Source organism: Parasteatoda tepidariorum, chromosome 6 (assembly GCF_982258835.1).
Source record: "Parasteatoda tepidariorum strain Cologne lab strain chromosome 6, Ptep-v5.0, whole genome shotgun sequence".
In the NCBI taxonomy this organism is placed as follows: Eukaryota; Metazoa; Arthropoda; class Arachnida; order Araneae; family Theridiidae; genus Parasteatoda; species Parasteatoda tepidariorum.
The window spans coordinates 111,050,801-111,069,091 of record NC_141760.1 but is presented as its reverse complement, the minus strand read 5'-3'; the positions used below and the strand labels follow the sequence as shown (position 1 = coordinate 111,069,091).

The 18,291-nt window shown below is 29.8% G+C and overlaps 1 protein-coding gene across 1 annotated transcript in view; it reads right to left on the bottom strand.

Annotated features, from left to right (window-relative positions):
• The window catches only part of LOC107447088 (lysosomal alpha-glucosidase), a 45,231-nt gene extending 30,478 nt beyond the window's left edge, over window positions 1-14,753 (bottom strand). Inside the window, exons 1-5 of the mRNA XM_016061902.4 lie at window positions 14,028-14,753; window positions 12,918-13,060; window positions 10,443-10,608; window positions 4,237-4,333; window positions 1,640-1,878 (exon numbers count right to left, since the gene is read on the bottom strand). Coding sequence (XP_015917388.3) covers window positions 1,640-1,878; window positions 4,237-4,333; window positions 10,443-10,608; window positions 12,918-13,060; window positions 14,028-14,582 — 1,200 coding nt within the window. The 5' untranslated portion in view covers window positions 14,583-14,753. The remainder of the gene's footprint in view (window positions 1-1,639; window positions 1,879-4,236; window positions 4,334-10,442; window positions 10,609-12,917; window positions 13,061-14,027) is intronic.
• Window positions 14,754-18,291: the final 3,538 nt, after the last annotated feature.

Sequence of the window (18,291 nt, the reverse complement as noted above, 5' to 3'; positions counted from 1 at the left end):
CTTTCAATGAAGAATGTCACAAATTTAATGTAACTAATTTAAGAAAAAAAATTTATTACAAGTTCTTACAAGAATCGCAATTTTGGATTTTAAAATCGCGTAAATATGAATCGTGATAGTGGATTTCAAAACCACGTAAATATGGATCACGACATTAGATTTGAAAAAAGGTAAAATACAAATTGCAATATTGGATTTTTAAATCCAATATTGCAATTTGTATATTGCGAATTTGTATATTGCGAATCGCAAGGCGTAGCTTTTAAATCACATATAAATACGGAAATCGATGTTTGATATTACAAGCGCATGCACACGAATCGTGACGCTGAATTTTAAATTCGTGTGAATACGAATCACAATACTGATTTTTAAAACGTGTAAATACAAGTCACAACATCGGATTTTTAAATTGCGTGAATATGAATCAGAACGTACAACTTTTAAATCTGGTAAATACGAAAAATCGATGCATGATATTAAAATTGATTATGATATTAAATATTTTTAAATCAAGTACTTTAAAGTCAGTATATTTAACTTAATTTTGTTACATATTTATATTGTTGTTATTGAATTAACTTTTTCTAACCGTACATTACTTTCAATACGAAATTTCAAGAAAAATTTCATTCGATCAAAGCAACAACAAAAAAACTTTGCAAAAAGTGGCTATTAAATGTAAAAGGAACTATCGATATTGGACATTCGACTCATTAGGTTTGTGGAAAAAGTGGCTACTAGCTGAAAATTTAAAATTTCAGGTTTATCTTTAACCACAGGTTTTGTGAATAAGTTCACTGTCTGCAGAAAGACTCTGGAAAACAGAATTTTCATTAAAATGTTCTACAAAGATTTGTCATAACATATTGTCTAACAAAATGCCAAGATACATCAACATGTTTGCTTTAAAAGTTCTCAACTTCAGATTTAGAAAAATGAATAGCAGCACTGTTATCAAAAACAATTCACAGCTTGGTATGTTCATGAGTTTTTTATCACTTAACACATTTTTTAATCCCATCAACTCCTTGGCTGACTCAGATAAAGAGATATGCTCAGCCCCAATGGTAGAAATTGAAACACTTTTCTGTTTAAAGGTTTTCCAAACAATAAGAATACCATCGATATATACATTAGTCCCTCGTACTGACACTTTGTCACCTCTGTTTGATGATAGGTCGGTCTGCAGTGGGGAACATAAACTTAGGTGTCCCCCCCCCCTGCAAGATTTATAAATCTATCTCATGCAGAACTTAAATATTTTAAGATTTTAATATGAAATATTTATATTTATTTCAATTTATATACTTTAATTTAAATTATTCTAATTTTAATTAACAAATAATTAATAATTACGATGGAAAAGCGGAATTTAGAAAAGTACTAAATTGGAACATTGTATGCACTTAACTGCTACATTCAAATAAAATTCATCTCAATAATAGGAGAAAATTATTCACTTTATTATAATAATATATTCAAAGTTTAATTAAGGGTTAGTATTATTCGAAAAGTGAAGAAATTTGCAAAGTTTTAACAAATAGTATAACCAAAAAAGCTGAGCGCTTATGCGCTTACAGATTAAACTGGAAAAAATGAGGTATAGAAAAAGAATTGATACAGGAACTGAACTTACAATAGGAATTCCATAGTCTATATTTCGTTGAAGTGTTTCTTTCGTTTTATTCAGTGAGTTATACCCATAGCGACAAAGATGAAAACCTAAACTCCAATAGGGAGGCAAGAAAGTTCTACCAATAACATTGGTATATTGTTGCACAACATTATCTGGAGAAGGACCAAGGAAAATAAAGAAATCCAAAACTCCTCCAATTGGACGGAATGTAATAGCAGGTGTTGGTTGAAGAATAACGTCTGAAATAGTAAATATAACTTCTTATCTTTAAGTTACATATTTAAAATAAAACTCTTAGTTTCCTTCAATGCAACATATGTGATAAAAAAATTCTTCTCAGTTGAATTTTAAAAAATATTTATTATACTTAGGATTTTATTTCACTGATCAACTTTAAGACAAAATTCCTTTCATTAAATGTTTTTATGAATTACAGTAGAAAATCTGTATAATGCATTTCTGTAAATCACATTGACTTTGTAGGTGTAAACAATACAAATTGCAGTTAAGAGATTTCTGTAACTGTATATGAGCTATACTTAATTTTTACATTATTTGTTTAATTATTTGTTACATAATAACAATTTCATAGCCTAAGATGATCAAAATTGTGGTTCATATTTTCAAGCATTCATATCTAAAAGTTATTTTAGAGCATTTTAAGATTGATTTGTTCCAGAATAATATTGTTGACATGTTTAATAGGTAATTTTAAAGATGCGATCCATATAACACGAAACTCCATATAGTCCAGAATATAAAAATTAAGGATTAAATTGCCTCCAAATTTAAGGACATTTTAAGGATGCTAATTCTCTAATGGGAGTGATTTCTAGGATACCAACATGGATTCGCAGATATACAATTGGTAATAGTTTCAGTAGTTCCAGCAATTAAGCAAAAAAAGAAACATTTATAAGAAAAATCAGATTTTTTTTTTAAATTACACAATTTCTTTCAATACATATATACATGTAATTCTTGTTGTAGTTCATTTACATAGCACTAGAGCTGCACAATTGGCTATTGGTGACGGTCTGGGAAACATCCCTGAGGATGATCCAAAGACATGCCATCACAATTTTGATCCTCTGCAGTGGGGATGGCACCCCCGCTTTGGTAGCCCGATGACCTGCAAGCGAGATCTATCACTTTACGGTAGAACAGTTTAAAGAGGATCAATAACGCACACTCTCAGTCCCTACGCAGACTAATCCAAGTGATCACCCACCACACTGACAGCAGTCAGTGAAAATAGCATAAATACAGAAAATTGTTAAGTTGTAACAAAATATGAGGATTCTCTCCTGAAAAAAAATAGAGAATAATATAGTGATGGATCAAGAAAAGAGAGATATGTGGTTTTTATACATTTCTCTCACATGGAATGTTCTATACCATCAAGTAAAGGGTAATTGTCTCTAACTATGGAAGTAAACTAATACCATACTTGACAGGCTATGAAGACTTAGGCGTTCATTTTGTTATATACTATATGTTTCTAGGCATATAACAAAATTTCTGAATTTGGAATTTCTTCAATTTTTTTTAGATAAATAATATTTATTCTATCTGTTTACGTAAAAAAAATGTGAAGAACACAGAAATTTCAGGAAATTTTTAATAATTAAGAAAATTTAAGAACACTATCTTTTTTAAGAAAATTAAGGAATTTTAGGACAACTATGAGCCCTGCATAAAGCCCAATGCTTTGCATTTCAAAATTTATATTATAAAGCTCTTATACTGTATCTATAAGTTATTTTTATAAAAATTGCCCGTTCGATAAAACTTTAGTAATTTTTAGAAATTGTTTTATGAGTTTGATACTAATTGTTATCATACATAAATCATATTTCCCTCATTCATTACACTAAGAAACTCTTTCCAATATCGCTGCATATACCCTGCAAACAATAATTACTTAAAATATTTAAAGTAATACATTAAGAAATAATTTCTTTTATATGGGTAAATTTATGATATTAAAAACTCATTTATGATTCAAAATCATTTCGTTACGTAATCACATTTTGGTGTTCAAAAAATACAATGGAACCTTAGTCATTTGAACTCAAAAGGGAAAACTACATAACAAAATGATTTTTAAAAAGTTTGAATTACTCAAAATTCAAATGAACCAAAGCATGATTTCATCAAAAATTAATAACTGGTTCGTATTTAACAAATATATTTAACCCCTATGTGGTCCTAAACCCATAACATATTATTTGTAAAAATGCTATTTACAAACGTTTTCTTAAATTGGTTTAACTTTACTCATTTCATTTTTTGATTTTAAAATTAATTAATTTATGAAAAACTATTTAATAGAGATAAAAAAAGCAGTAAAATTTTCTGATTTCCAGTAGATCAGATTTTGAATGGGAAAATTTTTTTGAATTACATATCTAATTTTAACATTAACATGAAAAGGAAATCCTAGGGAATCACTTCAAATAAGAATGATAATGTTATTTGAAGTCACTTCAAATAACCCAACTTCGGGAATTATCCTATTTTAAATTAAAGAGCGTCTACTGTAAATTTCATTTTAAAAAAAATTTTTAAAGACATTTATGAACAAAAATAGTCACCCATTGCATTGCTATTGAGAAGGAACACTCCATTAGCATATCCCTTTGGCTCCAAGGATAAATAAAATGGTTGACTTCCATACAGTGGATAATTTGGCTAATTTTACAAAAATAAATAAATAAATAAAATAAAATTTATACAACAAATAAGCAATTTTAAAATAAAATTCTTCTGACTAGTCACACTATTGCTAATGCTAAACAAATTGCAAATTTATATGCATAAACATAAAAAAAAGAAGATACAACGCTGTCAATTTGAAAAGAAAAAAATAATAATACAAATTTCATGCTAATATCTAAGGTATTTTGGAGACAGAAAATTTCAGGGAATTTTACAGTCAATAACACATTTAGTATTAGTGTGTCAACACTAATATTAAAAATTTTATTCATTGTAATATTTTTTATACACGATTAACACGAAATGAAAACAAATATAAAATGCTTTTATTGTATTTCTAATATTTTTTACTTTACATTTTTGGATAATAACTGATATTGAATTCATTTTAGATAAATATAAAATACTCTTTATTTAATTTAAGAAACAGAGAGTTCTGAACTAAAAAACTGAAAATGTTAAAATACTGGGGGGAAAAAGAAAAGCTTCCTGACTACCATTAATGAAGGTTACATTATCATTTAGAAATAACACTAATTAAAATACTTAAGCAAGCAATAAACAAAATAAAGATTTATTTTGGTAGAAATTTTCTAATTTGAGTTATTTTTCTGAAATATATAAAACTTATGAGAATTTTTGAACACACAAAAAGGAACTTGCAGTCCTGTAGCAGCTATGGACAGAAATTATAAACTAAAGACAATATCTTTAATAATAATCAATATATCAAAGTAGAACTTTTATGATCAATTTCAGTTTGTTGCTAATATATTTTGGTGCTAATATATTTGAGATGGATAGATGGCAAAGAAAAAGACCTTTTAGTCTTAAAAACAAGAAATTGGAAGGCACTAGCAAAAAAAAAGGTTAGCCTGGAAAAAAACTTCTTGAAAAGGCCAAGGCCCACCATGGGCTGTCAAGCAAGTTGTGATGATGATGATCTAGATTACCAAATCATTCACTGGAATTGTTCAAAATGTTTTTCAAACAAGTTGTGAACAATTGAGGCCCGATGACATGAAACATAGTCATCCATAAAAATTCCATCGTTGTTTGAGGATGTGAAGTTCAAGAATGACTGCAAGAGCTTTTCAAGTTTTGAACACAACCATTAGTCAATGCAATCAGACCGTAGAACCCAATCCATAAAAAAACAGCCCACAACATTATAGAACCACCACCAGATTGCACAATCAGGGTTGCCACTCAAATCTAGAAAAAAATTCCCTGTGTTTTCCCTGTACATATTATACACAATATATTGAGAGGAAACAATTACTGTGCTCATGTGAGAGCTATATTGGGCTAACTATATTTATTAGTTTTAATTGATGCAAAAACAGCTGAACATACTTAAATAATGCTTTAGTAAATGAAATAGTTTTATAGCTGAAATATCCCATAGATTACTCTTTGAGTGGTCACCATTTTTTAAAAAACAAAAATAAGAAACAAAATTCATTGTATTTTTCCAGTTTGTAGAGAAAAAATCAAAAATCACTGCTTTTTCCCTGTTATTTTAGGTGATTTTTAAATTCCCTGTGGAGTGGCAACCTGGACAGTGCCTTGTAGACAGCTTGGATCCTTGGTTTTGTAGAGCCTGTGTCATACTCTCCCACCAGCTCTGACCAACTGAAATCATGACTCAACAGACCAAGATACAGTTTTCCAGTCATCTAGAGTCCAACCAATATGGTAAAAAGCTATGGAGAGGTTATGACAAGCTGTTAGCAAAAGCACTTGAGTCCGTCTTCTGTTGCCATATCCCATTACAGAATGGTCAATCGGAATGAGCATGTTAAGAAATCCCCTGGTCCCGATAATATACATGCTCATATGATTCTGCATCTTGGACCAAATGGCAAACTCAAATTATTGGATATAATTAATCAGTCATGGAAAAGAGGTCGTATACCACTTGACTGGAAAAAGGCGATTGTCATCCCAATAAGGAAGATGGACAAAGATGCTGGATCTCCTGAGAGTTATCGTCCCATCTCCTTGACTAGTATCCCGTGTAAAATAATGGAGAAAATGGTATTAAATAGGCTTATTTTTTATCTCGAAACAAACGACTTGCTCCCAAAAGAGCAGTACGGTTTTAGAAAAGGCCATAGTACGATTGACCAAATCTTATATTTTTGCCAGAGTGTAAGAGACGCTCAGAACATGCGGCCCACTAATCATACTGTGGCTGCATTCTTGGATTTAACAAAGGCTTTTGACCGAGTGTGGCGAAATAAACTAATAATCAAGCTTTTTGATGACTTTAGAATTAGAGGTAACGCTCTCCCTTGGATTTCTGATTATTTAAGGGCCAGAACCATCAGAGTTAAATTTAATCAGACCCTCTCAAGAAATTTTAGACTCAGCCAGGGAGTCCCCCAGGGTTCCGTCTTGGGGCCTCTGCTCTTTTGCCTATTTTTTGCTGGCATCGAAGGGGTGATATCTAAGAGATGTAATGTTGGTATTTTCGCCGATGATGTCGTCCTCTGGCACTCTGGCGCTGACATTAAGACTATTGAAGACAATATCAACCTCACTCTAAAAGATGTGAGTGACTTTGCTCAAAAACACAAACTGGTTTTTAACTCATCTAAATCTGTTGTTAGTTTTTATACTACCAATAGGCACATATACAATTATAAACCTACTATTTGTTTTAACGGTCAAAATTTGCCTTACGAAAAGAATGCAAAATATTTGGGTTTTATTATGGACCAGGAGATTCTTGGCAATAAGCACATCGAACTGCTGGAATCGAGGTGTAGAAAGAGGTTAAATATCCTGAAATATATTTCTGGGCAAGACTGGGGAGCAGATGCTACAACTTTGAAATTAACATACACTGCACTTATTAGACCCATACTGGAATATGGGGCACCTATTTATTCCTGTGCTTCAGAGACAAACCTGAATAGATTGGAAAGAGTCCAAATTAGTGCTGCAAAAATTATTACAGGTTTGAGGCGTAGCTGTCCAGATAAAATTGTTCTGTTTGAATCTGACCTCCAACCGTTATACATGAGAAGGAACTGCAGTCTCAAGAAATACTACAATAAGCTCATCAGTTTTGGTGACCAGAACAGAACCTCTTACTATCTCAAAAATTGGAAAAATAACCATAGACTGAAGAGAAACAGTCCCTTCTCTTTGGCTGTTTCAAGTCATCTTGTAGACTTGCAATATCCCTGCCGAATTGAGCCTCACTCCTTGAGGTCACGTTTTAGCCCTGTTACTGATTTTTCAGGTATCCATTTCCATACGGAGCTGTTGTACCCGGCCTACAAAAGTAAAGACAACCCAGAATTTATGAAACAAATGGCTCTTGAAACTATTAGCCAAATACCATCAGATGCTTTACAACTATACACAGATGGCAGCAAGAGCGACGAAGGTCATTCAGGTAGTGGGGTTTTTATTAAAACACCCACGTACACATTGAGTCTCAAAATTAGAAATTCTGAATTTTGCTCAGTTTTCAGATCTGAGCTTATTGCGATTGAAAATGGCCTAAGACATGTTGAGAATATTGCTGAGCCTGACTTTAAGCATATATGGATACTGACGGATAGCAAATCTTCAATCCAACACCTTAGCAACTGGAGGAATGTTGGAGACAGGGCTGCGGCTTCAATTTTGGGGATGCTCTTCAGGCTCTCTGCGGACTTTGGAGTACACTTGCAATGGATTCCATCACACGTTGGAATCAAAGGTAACGAGATGGCGGACTCACTGGCTAAAGATGCTTCTTTGGGACCTTTACAGCCAGATCTACCTTCCACTTTCAACGAGGTCTTTTCAGAGTGCAAAAAAATTTTTATGGACCTCTGGAGGGTTCCTCCTCCGCATAGTTGGTATTTCAGAAAACGACCTGGAAGTGCCTTGCTTTTTGAGGGACCTAGAAGCCAGCAGACTTGTTTATCTCGCTTTGCAAGTGGACACTTGAGGTGTCTCTCGTATGTTCAGGGGCAAAAGACTTTTGGACTTTGCACTAAATGTAGGACTGCTCAGGCTTCGCCCGAGCATATTCTAAACTGTATCGATTTTAAGATCGACGAGGTTTTTTTTTTTTTTTTTTTCAAAACCTCATCTGTTTTTAGACTTCCTGGACATTTTTGGACTTATGGAATTGGTCTAATTGGGATGGACCTCTTGGGGATTAGAAACAACAACAACAACAACAACAGCATGTTGGTGATACCAGATTTGGATTGCGGTAAGCAAATGGTGTGATCAGCAGATAAAATTTCCCACCGTGTAGTAGGAAACGGCAATTGCTGTGATAAGTCATAAATGATGGCACTTCGGCGATTAACAATTTTGACATTTAGGACAACTTTGAATATATATTTTGGGGACAGTTTTTAAAATGTTAATAGAAATAACATTAAGAATTTTTTGGTTACAAAAACTATAAAAAGGTAAAAACTGTAAAAATAAAACATATTTACTGAAAAAAATTAATAACAACACCATCCAGACATAATTAAAGATAAATAAAATAAGAATATTTAAGAAAACTTAAATATCAGAAATGATGCTTTTAACACTTCATGTTGGCATGCAGATGAAACTACCGTGTGGCACTAAAATATAATTCGTCAATTGTAGCTCTATGGTTAAACTGTTAAGGAGAACAATTTATAAAAACTCAAACCAAATCAATCCTATAACCTCGAAGGTTACCAGAGTTTCAATCCACAGCAAGTCAACTCTAGAAAATGATGGTAATTTGATACTTAAAACATAACATTTTAAAAGACAAAACGTACTTGCCAGGCAAAGAAATTCCATCTCTAATGGCAAGTAAATTTCGCATCTCATTCATATTGATAATAATAATAATAATAGGAGGATTTATGCGATATTTTTTTTTTTTTTTTTGCTTGTAACTAAGCATTAAACAATTCATGCAGACTATAAAAAAAAATTCACAATAACACCCTCCAAATAGAAAAATTAACTTCTATATCAAATACAAAAAATTTTCAAATCTTCTAACCGAGGGATTTCCAACTTACATGAGGCCGGGGGCCAGAATTAAAAACACAAATCAAATGGCAGGCCGCAACTTTATCAAAATTTTATGTAGGCCTTTTTTATGTTTGAAGGGACATTAAATATTACTGTCAGATTTTTACAAAACAAAAGTATTGAATTACAAATCAAAATAAGAAGTAGATTTTTAAAAATATTTAATTGTTATTAATAATATTTTTAAAAATATTAAATAAATAATAAAAATTCAGGCTACAATAACTTTAATGTGCACCTATGTATTAAGCAATTAATGTAATAAGATATCTAATTGTTAAGATATAAAATTTTAAAAAGTTTAGTATTAAAACTTACATAGTAGCACTCAAAATATTCAATGAGAAAATTGAGATTTGTCTGCTGCAACCACCAGAGAATAGATATTTACATATTAAATGTAAAATTTACAAATGGGTGTGTAAATATTTTCTTCCAAAATGAGTGGTTTCAAAAAGTTAAATCGGAGAATTTCTTTGAGAAAAATTCTGATAAGAACATGCTAAATTATATTTACAAAAAACTGAAATAAAAAAGAGCAACATACACGATTATTTTTGTATTTTAATAAATATTTTCTTGGATGCAAAACCTGAGAAATAAATTTCTTTGCACCTTTGGTATGTTAAATTTCACAAAAACGGAGAAATTAGGTTTTAATTGACGAGAAAAGTATTTTAAACCCATATAGACTTTTTACGAAAATTGTCCGCAAAAAAATGACAACTAATATATTTTAGTTCGAGGGCCACAAAAAAAGGCTTCGCGGGCCGGATGCAGCCAGTTGGAAACCCCTGTTCTAACCTATCTGAATTCTTGTATATTTTAAGAAAAGTAAAATGTACAATAAAAGTAAATAATGCTAGACCTTATTAATATCAATCGCAACAGAAATTCTGCATTTTTAATTGAAATACCTCATGAAGAGCAACAACAATAATGAAAAGTACCGATATCAAATTTATGTAAAGATAAAAAATGAACTCTTTATACAGAAAGTCTTAAATAAAATTAAAAAAAGTAAGAAAGGCTATGTTCATACAATAGGTTCTTGGTCAGAATTAAATAAAGTGATTCTTGTCCAATTAACATCTCTCAGCATAGGTCCATACTTTTCTCCAATACCATACAAATTAGGAGAGGGCAGTCGACTAGACAGTTGTAAAAACTGATCAGAGTAAACCAGTTGTGGCAGCCTTGTTTTGAAACTAAAAAAAAATTAACATAACATCCAATTAAATCATGTGAAATGTAAAAAACTAAGAAACAAAAATGTATTCATCATCATCAATGACTCAACAGCCCAGGGTGGGCCTTGGCCTTCTCAAGAAGTTTTTTTCAGGCTAACCTGCTACTGCTAGTGCTTACTGCTAGTGTTTTCCAGTTTTTAGCTTTTAAGACCAAAATGTCTTTTTCTATTCCATGAACCAATTTTCAAGTCTTTAAAGCCTTTACCAAATCGTCTCCTTGCAGTCAGTTCATGGTTTATTTCTTCTTGAGATTTCGTAGCAATGGTTTTTTACAGTTTACCAACCTGGGGGGTCAGTCTCCTGATATAATTCCCAGAATCAGGGTGCCCAGCCATATCCCCAGACACTGAGTACCCATTTCAGTCACCTCTTACTACATGCGTGAGGTACAGTGGAACTATTTTTTCAAACATGGGGTTATTCATCCCATGGGGTTATTAGTTTCATAAAATTTATTAGTTTTATAAAATTAAGCTCTAACTGATAACCTTATCTCTTTTTTAGAGTATTATTCTCAGGGCCTTGATTAACAGTGACATGGAATGATTGATATATTTCAGGGTTTAAATTATGTTTTAAAGTTCTTTGGAAAAAAAAACTTTTAACAAATTATCTAGTTTTTTTTTAAAGTTATTTATGTATTCAAATAGATAGTTTGTTCACAAAGTTCACTTTTTTTTCCCTTGGTGGTATGTAAATTTCATTTTGTTAAACCACATAAATATATCTTTAAAAAACTGGTAAAAATGTTCTTACAAAGTTCCAGAAAATGATTACTTTTTTTCTTTTAACTTACATTTTAATTTTATAACATTGCTGTGAAACTTTTTACCAATCAATGTTTCGTTATGTATTTTTTTAAAATTTATCGAAAGATCAAAGGCAGGGCAGTGACATTTAGCTTTGATGATTGCAGTAGGCTCAAACTGGTGCTAGTATGAGAATATCCCTTCAAAATCATTTTTTACAGGTTACATGATTTATAATGTTCAACCTTACAACTAACTTTGGATGAGAAGAGTATTTCTAAATTTAAAAACAGTCAAATCTTGATATTACAAACTCAAATGGAGGCGTAAAAGTTTTGTGACTTCAAACATTAAATCTTGCATAGATATTTTTACTAAAAACGCTGATAACATTCCATGGAAAAATGCTATTTAAAAAGAATTTTTGCATTTAACATTTTTGGATTTCTATTTTCAGCTTTTTTGGTTTTTTACCAAAATTATTCCTACAGTATGAATCAATATTGAGTTTTAAAAAAATAAAATAAAAATTTCCAAATTAAAATGGCGACAAAATGGTTGAAACTAATTACAAGAGTTTATGATTTGCTTGCAGAGATTTTTTAATTTTATCAAAGTCTGTTTGTCTCCCAAAAGTAGTGAAATAGTAACATTTTAAAAGTAGTTTGTAATTACTACAATTCAAAAAAAGTTGTTACAATTAACTAAATTTGTAATGAAGTAATTGTAGTTAACGGATAATAAAATGTAGTTTTTCCAACCACAGGGAATTAATAATTCTGACAATTTCTTTACAAACATTCTTATTAAAATTTTAAGAAATGATTCATATAACTTTTCTGGAAGTGTATTTAAAAATTGAATTTAAAAAAGAATTTTAAATTCTTTAGTAATCAGGAAAAAAAATGTTTGTTGATCCAAAAATATTTGTAAAATTAAGGGTCACCGAAATACATATTTGGCTAAAAGAGGTTTTAATATCCTAGTTCAAGTATATTATGTTCTCTTTAAAATTAAGTCAATTTTAGGCTACTGCATTTCAGTTTATTAAACATTAAAAATAATTATTCTACACCCAGATGTTTAGTAAATATGTCTGTGTAGTATTTAATCTATTTTTTGAAACCATAAAAATAGTTTTATATTAAAATTTAAAAAAAAAAAAACTTTTAACAGTATGGTAAACTATAACTTCACACATTATATATAACACTATAACTTCACATATAACTTCACATATAATTTCATTTAAAAAATAACAATACTCAATAATAATTAAATAATCAGTAAACTAAAAGAACAATAATAAAGTTAGAAATAGTAACAGAATGAAAACATTAACATTATAACTTCACATATAATTTCCTTTAAAAAAATAATAATACCCAATAATAAGTAAATTAAGAAAGAAAAATAATAAAGTTAAAAATAGTACAAAAATGAAAATAATTAATAAAAATTGTCATGATTTTTCATAAATATTTAATTGAAGAAAAATATAAAGTAAAGTTTTCTTACATAACAGTGCCAGTGGATTTGCGTGTCACAAACAAGTTACTTTGTGAATCTATATCTATAGAATATAAAGGTTCTGTAATATCTTTTAAATCAGCATTTATGTAAATAGGAACTTCAAAACGAGTGGCACTAGAATCAGTTATCTGAAAATAAAATTTACAATAAATTTTTAAAAAAATTTAGTCAATCAAATTCATTTATTTCAATTTTAGCAATAGCAACAAAATTTTCAAGAGCAAAGATGAGTCAACAAGTCTTAATAAACGTAAATGAAAATTATAGACACATGATATACATCTTGTGAAGAATAATTAATGTTTTTAAAAATTAGACATAATAATAGGTCCAAACTGCCATAAAAATAACAGAACCTTCACAATTATGAAATTAAGAAACACCACAGATATTTTCTCAAGAGGTGGAACCATGGAAGATATATTCCAAACATTTTCTGAAACTTTCTCTTTTTTATTCTGTACTTCTCAAATAAATTTTCAAAATTTCCTCAAAAATTTCAACAAATAATTTAGTTACAACTGATAAATCAAATTTTAAAAAAAAATTAGAAACTATTTAAATTAAATTTACAAATAAAAAAAAGCAGTGAGTTCTAACACTTAAATTTTCTTTGGATATTTGTATCTAGATCTATAAATTAGGAAAATTATTAATTAATTATTATCATGTTAAAAAAAATGCAAATTTTGTCCTTAATCAAAGTAGATTCAATATGACACATAACAAGCGTCATTCGTAACTCTTTAAAATAAAACTTCTAGCACATGAATCATGTCTATTAATATTAATATTTTTCTTTCTTCATCATCACATAAGAATACAGTCTTCAAATTATCTTGATGATAACAACATATTAACTTTGTTTTTACAAAATTTAGCTTTTGTACGATGGCAACTTTAGTAAGCAGTGTTTTTGCTTTGTATTTTTAAAAGAAAACTGTTTTTGTTTTCGGGGAAGGGGGTAATCAATCTTCGTTTGTTGAATTAAATATACTCCAATCATTTTGTAATTTTATTTTAATAATATATCTCACGTATTTACGACAAGATAAAGCTCTACAGAAGCAGCCAACACTTATTTCAAATATGTACCTTAATTCTGAGTGAATTATTATCCAATAAAGTAATAAGTAAAAGTAAATCCGAGGCATCTTTAGGAAATCCAGATGGAGTGTTTCTTCTTAATCTCGCCCTTATGTGCCGCCCATCATGAGATGAACTGTAGATTGAATATCCATTATAATCGGATGGGTAATAGCAATAAGGAACATTCAGAGGATTTACAGAATCATTATGAGCAGAAACGGGATGATAACAGCAACCACGATTTAGACACTCTTTTTCGGAAACTGGATAATCAGGAAAACAATCAAATTTTTCGATATCTGGAATACCGGAACAAGTAGCGTTAACTTTCGTACCAGGATCAGAAACTCGGCAGAAAAGTAGAATATGATTCCTCTGATAGTAATAGGTAACACAAAATCCGAAGAAAAGTATGCTACTTATGGCTATTATATAATAAATAAGTCTAGATTTAATTCTTTGATTTATCTCTTCAGATTCATGAAGCACATGAATAACATTATTTTCTTGAGGTGGATCGACCGGGGTAAATTTTCCCCTTGGATAAGTAGCAGATACCATTGTTGCGAATGCAACGGGGTCACAAAGTAATCTGAAGCTTCAAGCAATTAATGTCACAGACAATAAAACTAAAAATATCATTTATCTATTTTCCGGCCAGATAACGAAAACATTTTATGACGGAACTATCATGTGCACTTGTTACTTGTGTCTGTGGGTACAACCGGCTGAGCAACTGCGCATGCGCAGGGCGAAATTTTTTGACGCCTCAGCCAGTTGTAAACAGCGAAAAGTTGCCAAATGTTGCAAACCTATCTCTTTACAACTGGCTGCGAGATTTTCGGCTTTGGATAGAAAGTTTATTAAATCATTGCCAGATGGCGCTGAATTTCAACGAACAAATGGTGATAAGAGGAATAAATTTTCATTTAATAATGATATTAAGTTATTAATGAATTTTTAGAAAATACATGAGTTTTTAAAATTGTCTTATAATATTCATGACAAGAAAAAATAAGTGTGAGAAGTAATTAACTTGTAATATACTATTATATAATTAATCTTATATAATAGTATCTTTGGCTATACCCATATCTTTAAAAGTATGCAAACTCATGATAATTTTTTATTTAAAAGAATTTTTCAAACATATGTATGTATATATATGCATTCCAAATTCATGCAAATAGTTAGATAAATAGCTATATATTAACAAAATCTATTATTTAAGTGATATTACATATTTTTCTCATTAAGAAATTGTATACAATTCAAAAACAGAGTATTTATTTGGTAATTCAGTTTCACTATCTTAACATTTCATTCTTTGTAAATATTAAAGATTGATACAAAACTTGGATAAAATTAATTTGATCCTATTCAGAACACTCATTTAAAGTCTACTTCATACAAATAGGTAAAATTATTGTTATGTGTCATTATATGTAAATTAATTTTACATGATTAAATATTGTAATTAATATGATTAAATAATATAATTTCAATATGATTATGACAATCTTACTGCTTTAATTATTATTTCTCACATGATTAGGCGAAGCATAATTTGCCTTAAAATATGTATTTGTAACACAGAAGATTAACTATTGCCAATAAATGTTTCATGGAAATTCAGCCACTTAAACCCTTTGCATTCTGAGTACTTTAAAATGATTCTTTTTTCCTTACAAGTTTATTTAAAATATACCACTTTCTAATAACTAACAATCATAAAATAATGTAATTAATATTAAAAAACATTTTTTAAGTGGTTACTTTTGATGTCACATCAGAATTAGAAAATTTCAAAATAATAGGTATATCCTTTCTTAAAATATAAGTTATCTTGCCATATTGTACTTAAGCCTATGCTGTTATTATGCCTTATACTTACTAAGTAATAAATATTTATCAAATAAGTAACACCAAGAGAAGCATATTTTATCTTAAAAACCATTTAACACACCACAAAATATTAAAATCATAAAACAAACATCAATTAACAAAATTAACTAACTCAAACTGTATATAAGCCCATGTACTAGTAAAAACTGAACAGTAGGCTTTATTATTTGGGAATTCATGTGAAAACCTTGAACAAGCTGTAAATAAAAAATTAGGCATGCTACGCTTGTAAATAAAAATGCACCCTCTTGCAATGATTGTTACACAGTACGTATAAGCACGAACATATTGATTCACGACTAGTAGATTAAATAATAAAAGTATTCCATTCAAATTGTCATTATTTTTCTTTATTTACCAACTGTCATTATTTCGCCACAAAAGGAGAGGCACTTTTGGTAATGTCCTAGTGTAAATTTTCAAAGCTAGTGAATCGGATAAGCTGACCTTTCCCCTTTAGCATTCATAAATGTTTTGCTCATGATTGGACATGTTAATTAAAACACATTGGACACCAATGAATACCTCACTAACTGTCCTACTTTGGCTAGTAAGATAATGCAACACTTAATATGCACTATAGAAAATTGTTAAACATCTAGGTATCCAAAATCCATAGGTTAAATGAACTTTTCATATTAGTTGCTAAAAGAACTTAAATATAATGCAGTACATGTCAATAAACATGGAATTCCACATACAACTTAATAATACAATATATATCCCTTTTTAAGAGGATGTAAACAAAAACTATATACATATAAGGTAATATACTCACCAATCACCATTATACTTACTAATACACCTATATTATCAGATTCCCAAAAAACTCCACATCGAGAAAATTGTTTGTGGAAATCAAAAGATGCGGCTTAGAAGGGGCAATAGAAAGAAAGACTTGATATCAAAATAATAAACAAGTTCCCTCACTAAAGCCCCACTGAGCCATTGTGCATCATAGATTATCGCTAAACTGCATCACTTCTCCACAGTTAAAGGTAATGCTTGCACAACCTCTGCATCTAGAAATCTTACAATACTTATATACATTCTGGTATATCATCAATTATTGATGGGAAATATATATAATTATAAAATAATCTTAACTTTACTGGAATTTTGCACAAGTAGATTCAGTAGAAAATATGTCGCTAAATACATCATTTAGTAAAAACTACCCCAATAATAAAACAATGAAAGACTCAGATTTGATAGATTTATTATGGTGCTCTTTTATATTAACTTAGTTAAATTTACTTCAATGTGATATACGAGTCTACAGTTACCACATTACTAGTAAGCTCAATCATAGTAGTCAAATTTTTTTTATCATAGAAATACAATAGGGATTATAAACACATCTAAAAATTTCAATAAATTCATCTTTATAAGTATCATAATTTAAGAATCTACATACGGTTAAATAATCTTAAAGAAAAGTAATTATAATGTCAATATACCATCATTTACAATTAATAACCTTTCAATTGTAAATGATGGTACATTGACACCTTTTAAAACCATATAATTACCACTTATTAGGTATATTTTCTACACACATAAAAGAATTAGAACTGTTCAGAAATTTTTTATTGATTACAGTTTAAATATGCAAAAGAATAAACTACCGAATATTTAAAATAATACTCTTTTATTAACAGACATTTTATATTATATTACATTTCCTATTTTATCAAAGATAAAATAGGAAAACAAATATGTAACTAAGCCTAACTCAGTAACGTGGAAATCTTTTACTACTTAATCACAGATAATTAGAATTATAAAATGTCGTAAACGCTTCTAAATACATTGATACAATATTATAAACAGAAAAAAATTATTTAAAACAATTAACTTACTTTATTTAATGAATCATAAATAAAGAGCTTAGTATTACACTCACTAGCAATCGAAGCTACACTTAATTACACCTGTAAGCAACAAACTATGTGTACCTCCGCGCAATCTCTTCAACAGGGTTACTTTTCGAAATTATTTGGTGAAAATTAAATTCTAGCCAAGCATTTCAAGCGCATGCGCAGTTGCTCAGCCGGTTGTACCCACAGACATAAGTACTTGTTTGGTGGAAATGTAGATTGTAGAATAGTGTGACAAGCTCTTTGAGTTAGCTTATAGCTTTCTATTTTGATTAATGAAATTTATGGTTGAGGCTAAATAGATAGCAGAAAGTTGCTATGAAAAGTCAGAAACAGAAACTGTATTTTGGCTTCAGAGGACGCAAAGAAAATTTTCGTCGAACATTCTCTTACTCCTCCATAACTAATTTAATATTTAAAGTGTAGAAAAAGTGAGTTCAGTCAAACCTAGAGAGAGCTATGAAGTTTCAAATACTGAAAGGAAA